Source organism: Athene cunicularia (genome assembly GCF_003259725.1).
Source record: "Athene cunicularia isolate RWA chromosome 4 unlocalized genomic scaffold, athCun1 chr4_part1, whole genome shotgun sequence".
NCBI lineage: Eukaryota > Metazoa > Chordata > Aves > Strigiformes > Strigidae > Athene > Athene cunicularia.
Window position 1 is genome coordinate 35,810,009 of NW_020799098.1, and position 17,795 is coordinate 35,827,803.

The 17,795-nt window shown below is 36.3% G+C and overlaps 1 protein-coding gene across 1 annotated transcript in view; it reads right to left on the reverse strand.

The window, feature by feature from the left end:
* Nucleotides 1-17,795, reverse strand: part of TENM3 (teneurin transmembrane protein 3) — an 829,296-nt gene that overhangs the window by 288,542 nt on the left and 522,959 nt on the right. The window contains 1 exon segment of the mRNA XM_026846573.1: nucleotides 10,326-10,604. Coding sequence (XP_026702374.1) covers nucleotides 10,326-10,604 — 279 coding nt within the window.

A 17,795-nucleotide genomic window follows, 5' to 3' on the forward strand; every position in this document is an offset into this window, starting at 1 on the left:
TTACCTATTATGGATGCTCTTACAGAAGATATGAGACATGCCTATTAACCATTTCCATATTGATAATTTAGTCCATAATTAATTTACATTGTTCCCCCTCATCTTTGTTAACTTGATGCTGCGGGTTCACAATTGTGAAATTAAAAAAACAAATAAAAAAATCAAAATAAGATATTGATAAGTATGTTGCAGATTACTATGGACTATATAGAAACCTGGACTAACCCACAATGATTATAGCAGGCACCAAAAACCCCTCCACTGAAAAGTTTCTAATGTGGAGTGAAATAAAAATAATTCTCCTTGGTTTCAGTGTGCCAAAACCACTCTACGGCATACAAGTTAAAACAACATATAACTAAACACGAAACCTATGTAATATGGGAAGAAAATGTTATACCAAATGAGGGGTGTGCAATTAAAATCAAACCTCTAGCTTAGCAAGCATTTCTTTATTTGAGATTTAAGAAATTATCTTCTTTTCACCTTAAATCAAGGAAAAAGCTTAAATTTTTACAACAGATCAGGCAGCACATTATATAGACCAGAAAAAGTTCTGATCAGTTCAATTCACATATTGCTTTAAAAATTATAAAATTAATTCATTTTCAAATTTGACTTGAAACAATTTTAAACTGAATTCTGATCTGAATTATAATAGATTTTTTTTTATCCAGAAAACATCAAAATAAGAGTTTACACGGGTTTATTAGAGTTAGTTTTAAAGAACTGTCTATTCCAAAAGCCTTTTCAGCTTTCTGTAACAAAAAACCCAAACAACTTGACAAATTTTCTCCAGCTGTTATTTGACCAGCATACAAAGGCTGTCACCTATAATTGTTACTGATACTCTTGACAGTAGCACAGACTGTATTTACTTTAAAGTTGAAATGACAGAAATATGTCATTTCTCAACACGATATATTTAATTTTACAAGTAAATTCGATTAAAAATCTTATTTCAAATCAAAATTAGTTGAAGATTTAAAAATACCTTTAAAACAACCTAATAACCCTACTCTTTATATAGATTATATAGGTATTATTTAGACTTTACCTCTATCATTAATTTGGTTTTGACTGCTGAATATATAATGGTATGTATATATGTACACAGCCCCCCATATCCACATAACTATACAAGAAATTAAGAAAGCAGTGGCTGAGAAATTTGCTTTCAAATAGCAACAAACCAAATGATCTCAGAGCTCTGATTTTTTTCCCTCCTTTTTATTCCAGTGATAATTATGTCAATAAACCTGATTCAGCAAATTTGGTGCTCTCTAATTCATTAATTAAAACAATTTACTGCTACCACTGTGGTTTTTCAAGGACATCAAAACCACATTCCAAATCAAAACAGCAGAGATCATCAGTTTATAGATGTGCAAAGCATGCTTTGCTTTCATGGCAACTTCACAATTAAAACACAACTTAAATGAAAGAGAATTGTTTTCTTAAAGATTTCCTTGTGCAAGCACGTCCAGAAGAACGCATATTGTTTAGGGGAACTGAACAGCAATATTTCTATATCAAAACTAAAATGAGGACAAAAAAAACAAAGTGAGAAGTTAAGAATTTCCAATTAGAAAAAAATCCCAAGATATAATCATCAATATTAAAGTAAACTGCAGAGCACAACATTTTTATAGACTTCATTTTCTCAACATGCTTCCTGCCTATTATTTTTGGGGTTGAATAACACAACTGACTCACAAAAAACAAAATCAGAAAGGAAGTTAAGAATTTCTTTTATCCATCCTCTCTGACAAATCAGGACTGATGGAACTATACCAACATTTGATAATTGTTTTGGAAACTAAGTTAGATGATGAAATATTTGCATGGTCCCCAGCAGTCTCTTTCACTGAGTTATCCTCAGAACACCATTGTCTGAGCTAACTTCTACTTTTTGGTATTTGCATTGTTTTCTTCTCGTCCTATTTGTCATACGTGGCCTTTATAACAGAAGCAATATATAGAAAGAACATGCTAGGCGCAACAGTCTGAATTCTCCCAATCTCTTCTAGTATTCTGTGTTTAAAACTTCTGAACATTCTTGTTATCCTTTCTCTAGGCCTCTAGTTGGCTGCTATTCTCCTCAAAATGTAGTCCCCAAACCAGTCACAGAGTAGTGCACTACTAAGATTATATCAGCAGCACTGTATACAAAGACATGTTATAAGGTTGCGACATAAACCCTCCAATACCACAGAAAACTACACTGACAAACAGCCACTATGACCTTCAGCTCATGGCTACCCAGAAGGAATACAGAAACATTCCCTGGACATGCAGCAGCAAGGATAGAGAACGCGAAGCTCAACCACAGTTGAGAAGCCCTACCTCTGCAGAGAGAGCTCAAGCTGTTAGGCACCACTTATACAAGCTGGGCATACACAAGTCCAGGTGACCAGACAGGAGGCATGCACAGGTGCTGGCAGAGCTGACCAATGTCATTGAAAGGCCACTCTGTGATTCCTTGAAAGGTAATGGCAATGGAGGAAAGTTCCTGATGACTTTTTAAAAGATAAAGGTCATGTTATCTTCAAGAAGGGCATGGAGTGCTTTGGGAAGTAGAGGCAGTCCAACCTCACCCCAGTCTCGCAGGGAAGATTATGGAATGAATACTGCTGAAGTTATCCTTCATATGCCTGGACAGGGCTCCAGGAAAATAAAGTACATATCTTTACCAAAGGTAAACCCTACGCAAACAACCAGATTGCTTTCTGAGAACAAATAATTGTCTCAACAGACAAAGGAAGAGCAGTGGACGTTGGTTTCCTTGACTTCAGCAAGGTTTTTAACATGGTCTCTCATAGTATCCTGGTAGCTAAGCTGTAAAGAGATGGACTGGATGGGTGAGCTACAAAGTGCAGTTTGTGGACAACTGGTTGTACGAAGAGGCCGAAAGAACAGTGTTTTGTAGTGCAAAGACCAACTGTTGGCCGGTATTGATGGCATTCCTCAGAGGCTAACACTGGGACTGATGCTGGTTTATGTCTGTACTACATTTAACATATCAAGAATGTGTAAGATGGAATGTGCCCTCAGCAAGTTTGTGGATGACACCAAGCTGGAGAGAGCAATCAACACACTGCAGGGCAGGACTGCCCTTCAGAGGGACCTCATCAGGCTGTAAGAACTGGCTGAGAAAAACTCATGAATTCCAAAGGCAAAATAACCTCATCTAACAGTAGTAGCTGGAAGCCTGCTAGAATGCAGCTTTGTAGTAAAGGGCCTGGGGAGTCGATGTGGACAACAAGTTCAGCAGCGTGCCCTTTCAACAATAAGGCCTAACAACATACTGGGTTGCATTCAGAAGAATGGAGCCAGCACACCCTGGGAAGTGATTAGTCCTTTTTATTCAGCATTTGAAGACCACATCTAGAGTACAATACTCAGTCTGGGGCTTGCTAGTACTCATGCAATATTGACAAACTGGAATTAATTCAGTGGAGACTGACCATGATGGTTAGAGTGCTGAAGCATACAACCTGAGGAGAAGCTGAGTGAGCCTGGAAAAGGCAAAAGTTGGAAATCTAACTTTGGTCTTCCACTACCAAGGCAGTGGTCACAACTGCAGCAAGGGAAACTCTGATGAGCAATAAAGGGTAAGAAAATTCACAATTAAGTAGGTTAAGCACCACAACAGTTGTCCAGAGATGATGTGGAATCTCTCTTCCTGTAAATTTTCAAAACTCAACAAGGCTTTGAGCAATCTCATATAAATTAATACTAGTCCAGCTCTAAGCAGATGGTTGAACCACATGACCTCAAAAGGTCCCTTCTAAGCTGAATTATTCTGATTTTCTAAAGGACTGTGATTCAACCATTTGTCTTTCTCACATCTGGGAAATTTGATTAATCTCACATAAATGTAGGTCTTTGCACTTGAATTTACTGAACTACATTCTTTCATGTAGAATTACTTCTCCAGCTTTTATCCTGTTCTACAAAGTATATATGATTTTTTTTCCAGGTTACAACGTTCTATTTGCATTATCCAAGTCATTAAGAAAATCCTGACACTCTGGGAAGTACTATTTGATTCAAACTGCCAGTTCATGAAATACTGACAGTCATTCTTTACCAATTTTTTCAATGAGTTGTACATTTATTTTGCAATAATGAATCTAGGCCCTGTGTCTCTATTTGTGAGTATGTCAGGAGTGAGGTAGTGTCAGAAGCCTTACTAATATCAAGATACCTATTACTGTTATCATCTGCTCCTTTTTCCTTATCAAGGATTGGCTTACTCTGTCACAGAAGAAAATAGTTATAGCTTAATGACTCATTTAGTACAAACACATGCTCATTGTTATAAATCATAAACTTTTAACTTTTCTTTTCTAGGATGTTTCCCCTCTAACTGATTAGGCAGGTTCCTCCTACTTCCCTTTGCCCCTTCTGAAGTTGTCCTGTTTGGTTTTGCCTTCCAGAACCATATCCATCATCAGTGATTTCTCAGACATGAGTCATAAAGACCAGAGGCTGTAGACACTCTATAAATGCAGGACAAATTTTATTTACCTAAGTAACCCCTAATCCTTTGTTTAATAATATAAATGTTAGCTCTGTGATCAGTTACTCAGGTAGCAAATGCTGAAACAAAAACAACCAGAAGAAAACATACCAGCACTGTTACAATTCTTCAGAGTTAAGTATAAATCAACTCCCTCTTTTCCCTCTTCTTAGCATTCATGTTTCTGTAGAACTCTTCACTTTTTTGCTGATTATGTCTCAATTTTATTTCTATGCATGGACCTCCCCAATTTCATCCTTTGTAAGCTCCTCCTCTGAAATTTGACCTTCCTTCTATTTTCCACAAGGTTCTTCCTTGAAATTCAGATCTCTGAAGAAATCCTGAGTTACGACAATTGGTCTTGAAACATCTCTTTCACCAATCCTTAACATTAGATGAATTTATAAGCTTAACAGCGAAGAGTGAATTTTCTGTTTAGATTTGTTTTTCCTTGCAGATCCCAATTCTAATTTTATTGCTGTCAGCTGTTGTTAAGCCTACAGTTCCTGTGCATGAGAAGATTTGATTGTTTCCAAAGAGCCTCATCCTCTGGCCTGATGTTTTGTAGCAGACTCCCATCATGAAAGCATCAGTAAGATGGCCCTTTGGAATCTCAAGCCCTTTTTCAACAGCAAGTCCAGTGACACTCAAACCTCTGAAATCCAGGAGATCCCAAAAAGTTACTGGAAAAAGGTCAGCCCAGCTGACCACTAGCCAAAGGAATTATCAACCTGATTTTCAATTGCATTAACAGTGAATGCTAAGAAGTTTTATTGACATATATCCACAGAACTACAATCATAATATAACAGAATCTGAAAACTGGCATAACTCCAGAAAACTTGTGATAATATTGCAGAAAACCAGGGATGACTACTTCTGTGTATGGATTTCTGTTCCACATGTCTGCAACCAAAACCAAATTTGTATGCCCGTTTAGATATTAAATATTATTTCAGAGCTGACTTCTGTCAACAATGAAACAGACTGATTTCCTGGTCATTGAATTTCTTAGCAGCAAAGCAGGATTTAAGAGATACTGGCATGCTTAATGAGGGGTAGATAATTGCTAGATGGAATACTGTGGGAAAGAGTGAAGAAGCTGTAAATGGTGGTATGGCAGTAAGATGAATATTAATACATCAGCCATGTGGCTGGTTTTAATCAGTAGGCTCAGCATTTGACTAGTAGGTACCAAGCAGCTCCTATTCAGTAGAGTACATCTAAGTCAAGTTTTGCCTTAGCATAAAGGATGTTAAACAGGTGAAAACGTGTAACGCTACTTCCTGAATGATGTGCATTATTTAAGAATGCAGAATTCAAGTATGTTATAGATGTACTGTGTTAGAGAGAACAGATTTAAAATGTCTTGACAAGTATCTTACCAATGTATTTCTTGGTTTTCAGAGGTCTGAATGCCAGTAAATTCACCATTCTGGAAGGACAAGAGAGTATTAGGTTCACAAGAATGCCATCTTCAGAAACTGTCTGAAGTTGGAGAGGAAGCAATCAGGTGCCCACGCAGCTGATAAACTGGTATTTCTCTCTTTACAGAAATCCTCAGTAACGAACATTCTACCAGCAATATCTACTTTTCTGTATTTATGAAAAATAGGTCCAAGTTTCAAATCATTTATCTAACCAATTCAGAATGACAGCCTGAGGCCACGATCTGATACACCTCTCTCAGTTTCTTCTTTTTATTTTGCTACATCCTGATCTCCTATGGTCTTCTAACAGACCCCCATCAGTGCAAAACTTTCACTAAATAAGAAAATAAACCCCCAAATTCTAGTGACATCAGAACTATTTTCTGTGCCCAGATAGTCTTTGTGGCTGTGGGCAGAGTCAACTATGTGGCACACATCTATCCTGAGTGCCCAACTCTTTTTCAGAAGCATTGTCAATATAGCTTCCAAGGGGATAAAAGGTGACAAGGACTTGTGTTAAGTCTTGAGTGACTTTCCAGTCACAATCATTGCCACAGGCTGAGTTTCAGGCCAGCACAAGAAGTGCATACAAAACTGGCTACGTAACTTTACAATAAAGAACTATGTTAAGGAGCTGGACTTTAGGAAAGAACTTCCTCAATTAACTTTCATGTTTTGTTTATTAGCTTTCTGATGTCTCATGAAGTTAGGGATTGCAGTTTAGTAGATTTATAAATAAGTGGATTCTAAGATACCTTAAAAATATATTGACCCTTTAAGCAAAAGGGCCATTTGAAGCCTAACTACAACTTCTAGTTCATACTCTGCTGGAATATTTATCAAGTTTAAAAGACAAGCTTTAGTAATCTTAGAACAGCTTAGCAACATAAAGTTACTGTCAAGCATGTAAAAGATGGGCTGCTTGTATTTCAAAGACACAGCTCCTAGAACAATTACTAATATAAATTTCTTGATGCAGCATTTATGAAATAGCTTGCAATAGGAATGGAGAAGAAAGCTTGAAGAAAACATGCATGCTTAGTGTGCTGCAATTGATACATCATACTGTACGTGACACTGGTATGTTGCCCAGATTAACAGATGCAGGTCCTCCTTCAGGGAGGCTGACATGACAAATATCTCGGAATATGATGCCTAGAGTCATATATGAAACTTGAATGAGCTCAAAGAAAAATATTTCTCTTCGGAATGATTTACTGAGCAGCAACCTAAAATTTTGGTGTGAGAATACAACAATAAACCCTGTTTGATAAATAGTTCTGATGCTTTCTAAAAAAAAAAGAAAAAAAAAATCTGCTGGCATTCATGGTACGTTATTAATATATTTAAAATTCTGCAACTTAATCATGTGTAATGTCATTTGTTTAAAGAAACTTCTAATCCTGCCAATATTATTCACAAATTTAGGTTGCTTTTGTAGGATCTTAGAAACGTAAGGTTAAGACCTTGACAAATAAAAGTTAATATCTTCACCAAATTATTTCCACATATTCATTGTAATTATGGAACATAACCTCGAGTTTTGCCTTCCTGAGTGATATGCAATCCACAACTATTTCAGAAGCGCAAACACACACAACAGTTACAAGGAAGGAAAGGAAATCATGTTTTGAGGCCAAGCTTCTTGCCTAACTGGTGAGAAAGAAAACCCCCAAGTATGTTCAACAAATGGTTAATCCTGAGTTCAAAAACCTGTAGGCTAATTCACAGTTCTCATCATCATGAATAGTCCTATTAACTCTAATAAGGTCTGCTTGTGATGATGGACTATTTGAATAGTGAATAGTTTTACTGGGTGAGCAGTGGGATCATTCAAGAACTGAGACCTTTAGGTGACAAAAGTACAACCTGGTGGTGTGCTCATCATAACCTGTTGCTCTTTATCTACCTTAGAAGTAATCATGCTGCATAGAACTGCATTAACCAGTAAAACAGTTCCATCCAAATTCAGTCAGGAAGCTTTCATATGCAGCAAAGGGGAACACAGTACAGAGGACTTGCCGTAACAATAACTTTGGTTTCAAAGCCTTATCAGATTTGTCAGATTTTAACAGTATACTGGCATAGCTATTAACTTCAGGCCATACATTAACAAAACTTGCACCTGCAGCTTGGTCCTTTGATTAGAGCACCTGTGCCTGACAGGACGATACAGCTTCCCTGGCTTTAAATTATATTTTCTATTCTACTGTGAGCATTTAACATACTGAGTTCCAAGTATGTGTATAAAATTCTTTCTCAGCCAAATCTTCCATGTTCAGTGGAAACAAAAATTCAGAGAAAAATACCAAAGAAGATTAAGCTTTTTACCACTTCTGTAAAATCTCCACTGAAATGGAGATCCATGACATGGTCCAAGTTATATATGTTTCATAACCCTAGGGGACTCTCAAGCCATCAAAATTTCATTAGCCTCACAGCAGTCCCAGTACCTTCTTAAGTTGGACTGCTGGCCTCCCTATCAATAAATAAATCAACTGGAATCCTTTTCAGTGACTAAATTCTACTTTGAAGTTGTATCAAACATCAGACGTTCCTTGCACAATTTTAACCAGTTCAGAGTAATGTATTTTCTAACATATTCAGAGTCTTCTCACACAAGAAAAAATAAAACAAAATTCTAACTTTAAGCTCATAGAAGATGTTCTGGCATATTGTAATCAGGAATTTTGCTTTTTTTAAAAACTGTAAACATAAAGTTTATAAAAAAGTATGCCAAACCTATTGTACTTCTGAAGCAGTCACGTCTTTTGTAACGTAAAGATAGAACTCTCTAAGGAAATTGTGTGTGTGTGCGCGCATGTATAAGATATGTATTTTCAAGTTTATTAACAGGGTTTCACAAAAGACTCAAGAGAATCTGTTTCAGCATAGACCTTTCAAAAGAAAAATCACAGGACTGCTCAACAATTTATTCTAGATTGCTTTGCAGCTGAAATACCATGTCATCCAACAGAAACTCCACTGCCGAAAGGAGGTAGGTAGGCAAGTACTCCTTTCCTCCTCTTTGAAAACCTGCCTCTAACTTAAACCAAAATTTCCAAGCATGAGACAAGACACCTGTGAACACTGAGAGCTGTCTCCTCCAGTACCACACAGCATTAAGTCCAACACAAAAAGGAGGATCTCATCTAGGACAGCTGTCTTGCACGGGCATCTTCAATTAGAACCAACACCAGAGGAAAGACAAGTATGAATAATAACCAAAATATAGCTTTTGTTTTGTCTTCTTAAACTGAAGTTAAAATAACAAATAGGTAGGACAAAACATTATTGCTTACAGTTTAAAATAAAAATGCCTCTTTTTTTAAAAAGGATTATAATACATGCACACCTAACATTACTGTTTTCCACAATGTGTTACAACTATTGCCAGAGGATAGAAATAAAATTGCTCTGAGTTTTGTACAGCTGAGCAAACAGGTTTAATAAATTAATAAAATGACATGTAGACATGCAGGTAATAGCCATCACTAACTTTAATTTTTACCCATTTTTCTTTATCTTTTGAATTTGTCATATGGAAAGTAATGAAGTTAATAGAACAATCATTTTAATTCTAATAAAGCTGAAAATATTCTGCAAATAAAAAGATGTTAAAGACAAAATGTTTTCTAAGATTTGTACATTTAGCACTTAACACCACATTAGGTTTGTTCATAACCTCAAGTGGAGGTAAAAAAAATTTTGAAAAGCTTTAAAAAGCAATCAGTCAATTGTATTAACCTCTTTTCGTTTAAACAGTAAGCCTTAATGTACAATGGTCATACATCCTATAAAGCTGTTGAGAATTTTTTCTTTTTTTGGTGGATTTTAATTGCACAGTGATCTAGTCCCCCAGGCACATAAAAGGCCACATGGCCCTCTTCCCCACAATTCCAATTGCTCTCATCAGCTAGGAAGTTTAAAGCACAATCAAATTTGTTTTCCAATCACATGAGCCCTGTTAATAAGCTATTCTTTGTGCTCATTCATCCATTCTAAGGTTCTCAAACTTCTCTGAGATGTCTTGAAGAAGAGTTTAAAATGAAACCTTTGATTGCAAGTTGGCCTTGGGGATCAACTTTATCACCACTTGCTTAGTTGTTCCTCAAAGGGTAACAGGTGACATAGTCTGAGATAAAACAGAGCTAATCTTTTTTGTGATTAAACTCTTTCAGAATTACAGCTAAAACATCACATGCAAAGCTTGAATTAGTTAGGACTGATACTGAATATTGACTTTTCTGTGAAGAGGAGGAAAAAAAAAAATCAAGGCTATTCCTTTAATGATTTAAAATTATCGTGTGTCAACCAAATACAGCAAATAAAACATTTATTTATATATGGGCAAATGCGTAAAAACTTACCATTTTCACTGTCGGACTTGTTTTCATGTTCGGTATCAGTCAGAGTGAGGGCTGAGTTGGAACGGCTCGACAGACAGGAACTGCGCCCTGATTTGACCCCCCTGCCCCAAAGTCTCATGGCATGCTCTGGAGACATCACTCCTTCATTTTCAGTATCAGCATCTGACCCTGCACTGATAGAGTAACCTCTGTGGGGGAGCCCCATTTCCGCACAAAATGCCAGTCCTCGACGAGTTGCTGGTTCACAAACTCCTAACTGCCTTAGGGTAAAATTCTGTCCTGATTAGGGGAAAAAAAGATAACAAAAGGTGAGAATCTTTTTTAAGATTAAGTAAAAACTCTTCATGTGTATAACTGTCTCATGTATCACACACAGGTGTTTTGTCAAAAGTCCGTATGTATTACAATCAAGTGGATCCTTTTGTCTCCAGCTCTCTGCAGTGCCCCTTTTCATTCATACTACACCTTAGCACTGTTTTGTCAACTGCTTAAACACATCAGAAATGCTCCTGGGTAGGAAAGAAACATAACCTGCAAACTAAGAAAAGCCAATTCCACACATGAAAGGATTAAAACTAAATGACGAACTTGAAAATTTTTATTTTATTTTATTTTTCAAAGCGTGAAAGCAGTTACAAGGTCTTTGTCAGGATTATCTCTTTTTTTTGTGTGTCCTGGTTAGAGGCCAAAGCAACAGGCTATCTTCCCCATACAGATGTCACCTAATACGGCAATGGAAAAATTAAACAGGAACCAAACTCACTTGGTCTTTTTTGGATCTCTCTGCACTACTTTAATACACAAATATAAACAAACAGAAACACGGGCACCCATAACCTGCAAGGACTACAATAAAGTTGTTATGTTTTGTGTCTCTATTTTGAGAAACGCTTTATGATTTTACTGCTGAAGCAGAGTCTGCATTTTAAACAAACTTTTAGCCTCTGTTTTGGGGCAGAGCAAGAGACATAAGTGAATCCCAAATGATTGTATTAATAAATTAGGTGTAATAAATTTGTGACACTTCAATAACTTAAAGTGTCTAAATTATGTGACACTCAAAAATGACTGCCTTTTTAATGGCTGTGTCTTCATCCTACTTTTATGTCCATAGATTTAAGACATTTTATGATATATAGACACTTGGCAAGCTTATTTGCATGCCTATACTCATAATGATTTTCCACCCTAGTCCAGAGTTATTTCATAGCTCTGGGAACAAATTAGAAAAAACATTCAATTTTTGAATCTGACAGGCATCCTGATTTTTCTAAAATTAGTCATTTAACATAAAACCACATTAGTAAGATAATTAAAGCTTATAACACAAGAAGATCAGAATCCTATCAATCAGAAAGCAATACAATTGCACAAGTGTGAATACAGACGCGTAAAGAATTCCTGAAATATTAAGAGTTAATGTCCTGGTCATTGACTTGTTTTAAGTGAGTCAATTATTTTATTGCTGCAGTCATATGAAGCTGTTGCTCCAAGTTCCTTCACAGTCACAACCATAAATGAATTCTGACAACGACTTTCATAAATAATGAAAATCAGCTACTACAATTAGGTACAAATCAAACTGTATTTATTATGCACCTGTAAATAAATATCTGAATGAAAATACAGCTGGGAAGGTAAACATAAAAGGAGTAAACGTATCTATGACTATGTCTGAAGAGTGTGAAGGGTATAAGAACAGGGGATTACCATGCACGCTGACAGTATCCTCTCATTTTTTAAAGCTATCCTGTCATGTGAATTTTCACATTTTGTGAGAGTTGAAACTAATCAGAGAAGCAAACAGGCCAAACAAACCACCCAGTGATAATAGGGTCAGAGCTGAAAGTAATAAAGGGTCTAAAATGGTTTTTATTTTGCATTTTGGTAAATATATACTAAGAGTAACAGTCTAGAACACAAGTTTTATGTGTTTGGTACATTATTATGTGACTCTACATTTTCAAACATAAATTCAGAAGCAAATACAGGAGAACCCCATGTGCATGTGTGTATGTATACAGGTGTACCTACACACACATGAAGCAGCTAAGGTGTACACACAGTTGCATCTTATTGGTTCTAAGAACAGCATTTTGGGAAGCAAAATGGAAAGAGGTATTTTTGACCAAAGACAAGGTTACTTTAGTCAGTAACAAAACTGCCGTTGACTTCAATGCTACAAGGAGTTATGCTTGTGGTCCCCGTAACCTCATGGTGATGAGATCTGGAAGTGAAGAAGGATGCAGGGAGACACAGATGCTGCCTTCTGTGCCACAATTAGGCCAGACGCAGCGGGAAAGCATCAGACCTGCAGCTTCTTGGCCAGCCTGCACCATAGAGCCCTGTGCTCACCCCCCTGCCTCCCTGCACTCAGAGAAACACTCAGGGAGACATCTGTGCAGACACATCAATTTGAAGAGACTATCCCTCCCAACCCCCCTTTCTTTTTAACCGCTTAAGTAAACTATTCTTTTTAAGAGAAACTACTTCAGGCATTATATAACAACATCCTCCATGATTACTATCTAGGAGACTCAGTCTCAGGCACAACATACCACCTACCATCTACTAATGGATGTTATTATTTACTTTAAGATTACAGCAGCCTACCTCCACATAAAATATTTTCTTCTTTTTTCTCCTCTTATGAATGGTAAGAAAACCAACATGGTATGTCACAGGGCCAAAACAGAAAAGGGGGACAGGTTTGTATATTGCTCTCTCATCACATTCAATATATTAGAGCTTCTCACTACACTGAGAAGTTTTACAGCATAGCCCAGAAGTGTTGTAACAGCTTTAGAAACATGAGACTAAATCATCTTCTGAATTAAAGCTTTCCTAAGAGCTTTACTAAGCGGATTGTACTCCATGTAAGTTGCCCACACAGATGAAAAACAAAAAAACCCACCAAACCACAAAACCAACAAACCAAACCAAAACACAATACCCAAACTAAAAAGTTGACATGGGAAAAGATGTATTCGTGTAGGAATTTATATCCCAGAGGAAATCATACATATGTGATACAAAAATTTTACATCATCTTAAGATTCCTGAACAATGAAAACAGGAAGTCTTACAGGACCTAGGGGAAGCTGAACACAGCTAGGATGCAGACCTAGTGGGCAGCAGAATAGCTGGGGGCTTTTACCTGATAATGAACAATACTATGAAATAAAAATAAAAATTGAAGAGGAGGTTGTAGGAGCTCAGTGGAAAAAAAAGTACAAAGAGAGGATGTTCTTCTTGTGTTCTTAGTTTCTAATTAACCTTTCCAGAATTACTTCAATGTGAGGGATTTAATCATAGGTTTCTTACATTATATACACATTTGCAATTTCTCCCACTGAAAATAAGTGCCTCAACAGTTCATAAAGACTTAAAACCAACTTGGTAATTGTAATGAACTAATTTCTGAGAAGAAAATGTAGACACAGAATAACAGATAAGCATAATGCTCTGTAGGATTTTTACTTTCCTTTAAAATATATGAAGGGTAAAATAGAAAAAAACAGACACAACGTTTCAAGGAGACTTGTTCTGGAGACAGCTTTGGGGGTTTTGGACTATTTGTGATGATGTATCAGGAAATTAGGTTTTAAAAACTGACAATAATGATGTTTACTAGCACTCTACCACTGATACTGCATGTCTCTTGGCTAGGATTATCAATTTATGGGTGGTGTAAGGACTGCTGACACCCTTCACTTGTACAGACAAGAACAAAATTAATGTAATAACTCTAAAATAATTTTCAGGAGCTTGTGCAGCAATCACTGTTAAAAATACAGCATTTGCCAACAGAAACAATACACATCTACCTGTTATGTTGCAACCACTTTCTCTGTAAGCAATGATTCACATAAGATTGGTGTACCTCCTTAACTACATTAAATACACACAAAATGTATACCAACATAATTGTAATATATATATATATATGTTAATATACATAATTATTAGTTTTTTTAAAAAGAGAGTGTGTGTGTATATACTTTTCTGCCAGAATCACGCAGGTTATATTGTCAAGATGTGTAAATAATTTTTTTTAGTTTAATCAAGTACTATAAACAAGTTTGATGAATGCAGGTTATTTTAGAAAGTTAGAAGTTAACAGCTGGAATTAAATGGAAATTTGCTGTACTTGTGCCACATTTGTTTCTCTGGCATAAACTGGGGAAATTACTCAAAGACATCCAGAACAACATAAGCTTCAAGTTGGAAATGGGTTTCTGAAGAGGACTACTGAACAGAAGAAAAGGCCCCATGGTTCTTCAGCTGCCAGTCCTTGCTCTAAGTTGGATCTATACTAAAAATATACACAGAGATATTCTCTTAAAAACCATGAAAAGGGGAAGGAAACAAACAGAAGGAATTAACAAAAAATATCCAACAGAGCATTTGTCAGCATCTCCAGACATCAGCACTGTCCTGAGTAACTCATTAACCACTGATAAGCCAAGTCAGGGTTTAGCAACAATAGACTATTTTGGAAAAGAGAAAAAGAAAAAAAAAATCTGAAAAGCCTCCAAAGCATCTGCCTAGTTAGCAGAAAAATGCACCCACTCCCCTACCGTTTAAACCAGAGGAATTATAGTTTGAGTGCCTTTGCTGACCTTAGTTTTGTCATAACAGGATTGACATAGTACCAAAAAGGCAGAGGTCTCAAACCCTTCCAAGTCCATACTCAAAATTCTGTTTAGTTTGGCTCTTGCTTATGTTTCTGATGAAGTTTCATGCCAAGTCTGCTGTCTCTGCATCCTTCATTACTTGTCAGTCCTTCTAATCGTCTTTCTTTATATCTTGACTTCTATCTGCTAAAACACCTTCATGCCATTCAAACATCAAGTGCATTTTTCCTACAATCACTCTGTGGTAATGCATGACAAAAATACCTATATTAAACTTAGCAGAACTGTGAAACAACTAAAGCTATATAGATGCAAAACTATGATCATGGTCCCTAGGAGAACCTATCTTCTCCCTTACATTTTCTTGATTCCCTACTTAATTCTGATATTATTTTTTTTTAATAATTAAAAGAAGTCTCATTTATTTAGAAAGCAAATGAGGAAAACTTTTTTTGTCATGTTTAGTTTCTGTCTGCAGGCTACTGCATACAAACATGTCCTCATAATACAATGCTTATCATATAAGCAGCACTGATGTCAAACTGTTACTGCAAGGGCCATGCTGTTTCCTGTTATTTTGATATGGGAAAAGCACTTATTTCCTTTTGTATCCATGTTTAGACATTATATAATGGGAATGTTTTTCCTATTTGTAGCTCCTTACCTGGAGCTCGTTCTCAATACCTCTAATACTTTCTGTAAGGCCAAAGCCAGCACACAGCAGCACCACATCTTTGAAATGCTTCATAATTTCTGTACAACCAAGAGTTCAAGGCTACTGTCCTGATTCAACAGTACCTTGCCTTCCTAACTCATACACATGACAACTATGAAGAAGTAGCTCTGTTAACCCCAAACTAGCTGGCCTATCCACTTTACTAATTCCTAAAAAATACGAAGTTCAATTATATGCTAGTCAAAGATGGAAAAAGGAGCTTGCTTTTATATAACAACAGGAAACAAAACTGTCCCTTCTGTTCTCAGGGCACTAGCTAGTCATTACAGGACCACTGAGAACATGGGGTAGATGTTGTCTTCATAGATGATCAGCAGAGACGGACAGCAAGAATTCCATGCAACCCTATGGGACCTTAAACATCTAATTTCAAGTGTCAATTCTAGCTGATTTCTTATGGAAAAATATGTAGCTTCTCTGTAAATAAAATATCTTTTTTTCCATTTGCTGGGGCAAGTACATGCAGCACACTTTAAAAGGTTGTTCTTTGTAAGGAAAGGTCTTGAGACGAAAGACATAGAAATGGAAGTAAATGTACAATAGGATAACAAATTTGCTGAAAATGAAAGGACAAATATTTTAAAAAAGAAAATAGCTAAATAGACGCCCTGGATGCTCTATAAAACTCTGATAGGAAGTGTACAAATGCTGTCTTCAGGAGTCAGAATGTTAGATGGGTAGAATACAGTTGCACAAAAGAGACAATGACTAATAGGTGTGAAACCATCCATTGTGTCAGACCAACTTCACAATATATTTACTAAAAATGACTTTTCAAAGCTGTACTTGCAGAGTTCTGTTTGCTAGGATGCAAGAAATCACAGCAAAGACCAACAAGTAATGGGCTTTGCCTATGTTAAGATTTTTTTCTTTCTGATTTGGCATAGTATTTTGTTATTACTTCAGCCGGTTTTTCTCGCTTGTTTTTGTGAAAATTATCTGTGAAATTTAAACCATCCTAATCTACTATATCACATTTTCTCCTGGTTTTAATTCCTATGCTTTTTTCTTCACTCATCGCACCCTTCTTCCTTGTCATCTCTTAATCTCTCTTTCTTGACCTTTCTACTCCATTCACTTTTCCATCTTAACCTCCTTTTCTTGTGATTATCTGATTTAGAGGGGAGCTGTAAGATTTATATGAAGGTTGCTTCTCCAATATATCCAGTAAACTACATAATAATAAACAGCATTAAATTATATTAAATCTTAGCAACTGTGAACATCGTTTTCAAGTGCTCTTTATTCTGAGCAAACATTAACCATACAGTTTTCGCATTCCTTATGTGCTTTCAAAAGTGTATGGGGAGCTAAGTCTTAGCGACTTCTGAAAGAGTTAGTGCCAGATACTGTGAGTTCCGTGAGAAGACTCAAAACCTGAGTCAATTCTAGGAAGAAAACCCCATAGTCGCTTTTTTTTGGTGGGAAGTATTTTGAACCTGATATTTAAACCAGCCACATATTTTTACTAAATTAAACTAGAGAATCACAAGGAGACACTGATTGAATTGCTAGTCTGGGAAAATTCTTAAGAAATAGAGCAGAATCAATGCAAATGAAACATGGTATCTTCCTGCCATTGGCTTTCCAAATTACAGTTCAAACATGCAGTATGGGAGACTCATAATTTTATTTCTTGTTAGGCTTGAGGGTGGCAGGGGATCCCAGTACTAATCCGCAGACTAGAACATAAGAAGCACTTCTTAATCCAGTATAAGGATAAAGTACTGCTCATCAAACCCTTCCGAAGTTACCGCAAAGTAAGATTAAAGCCAGCTGAAGACAATTTCACAATTGCAGAATTCAAAGCTTCAAGCTAGCATCAGCAATCATGTTCCAGTAAACAATTAATAATTTAAATAATGCTTCCAAATTTGGGGATTTTATATAAATATCTGGTTTTATGACTGCAATTACCTAATATACAAACTAAATTAAGAGACATAGTTGTCCAGATCATGGCCTGCAAGGAAAAAAAATAAAAATAAAAAAAGGATTCTGTGGACTTAAAAAAAAGAAATACAACTCCATGAGTAGCAAGGAACACAAAGTCTGGATCATAGTCAGAATGCCAGTATAGATATTTTAGGCCTCTAT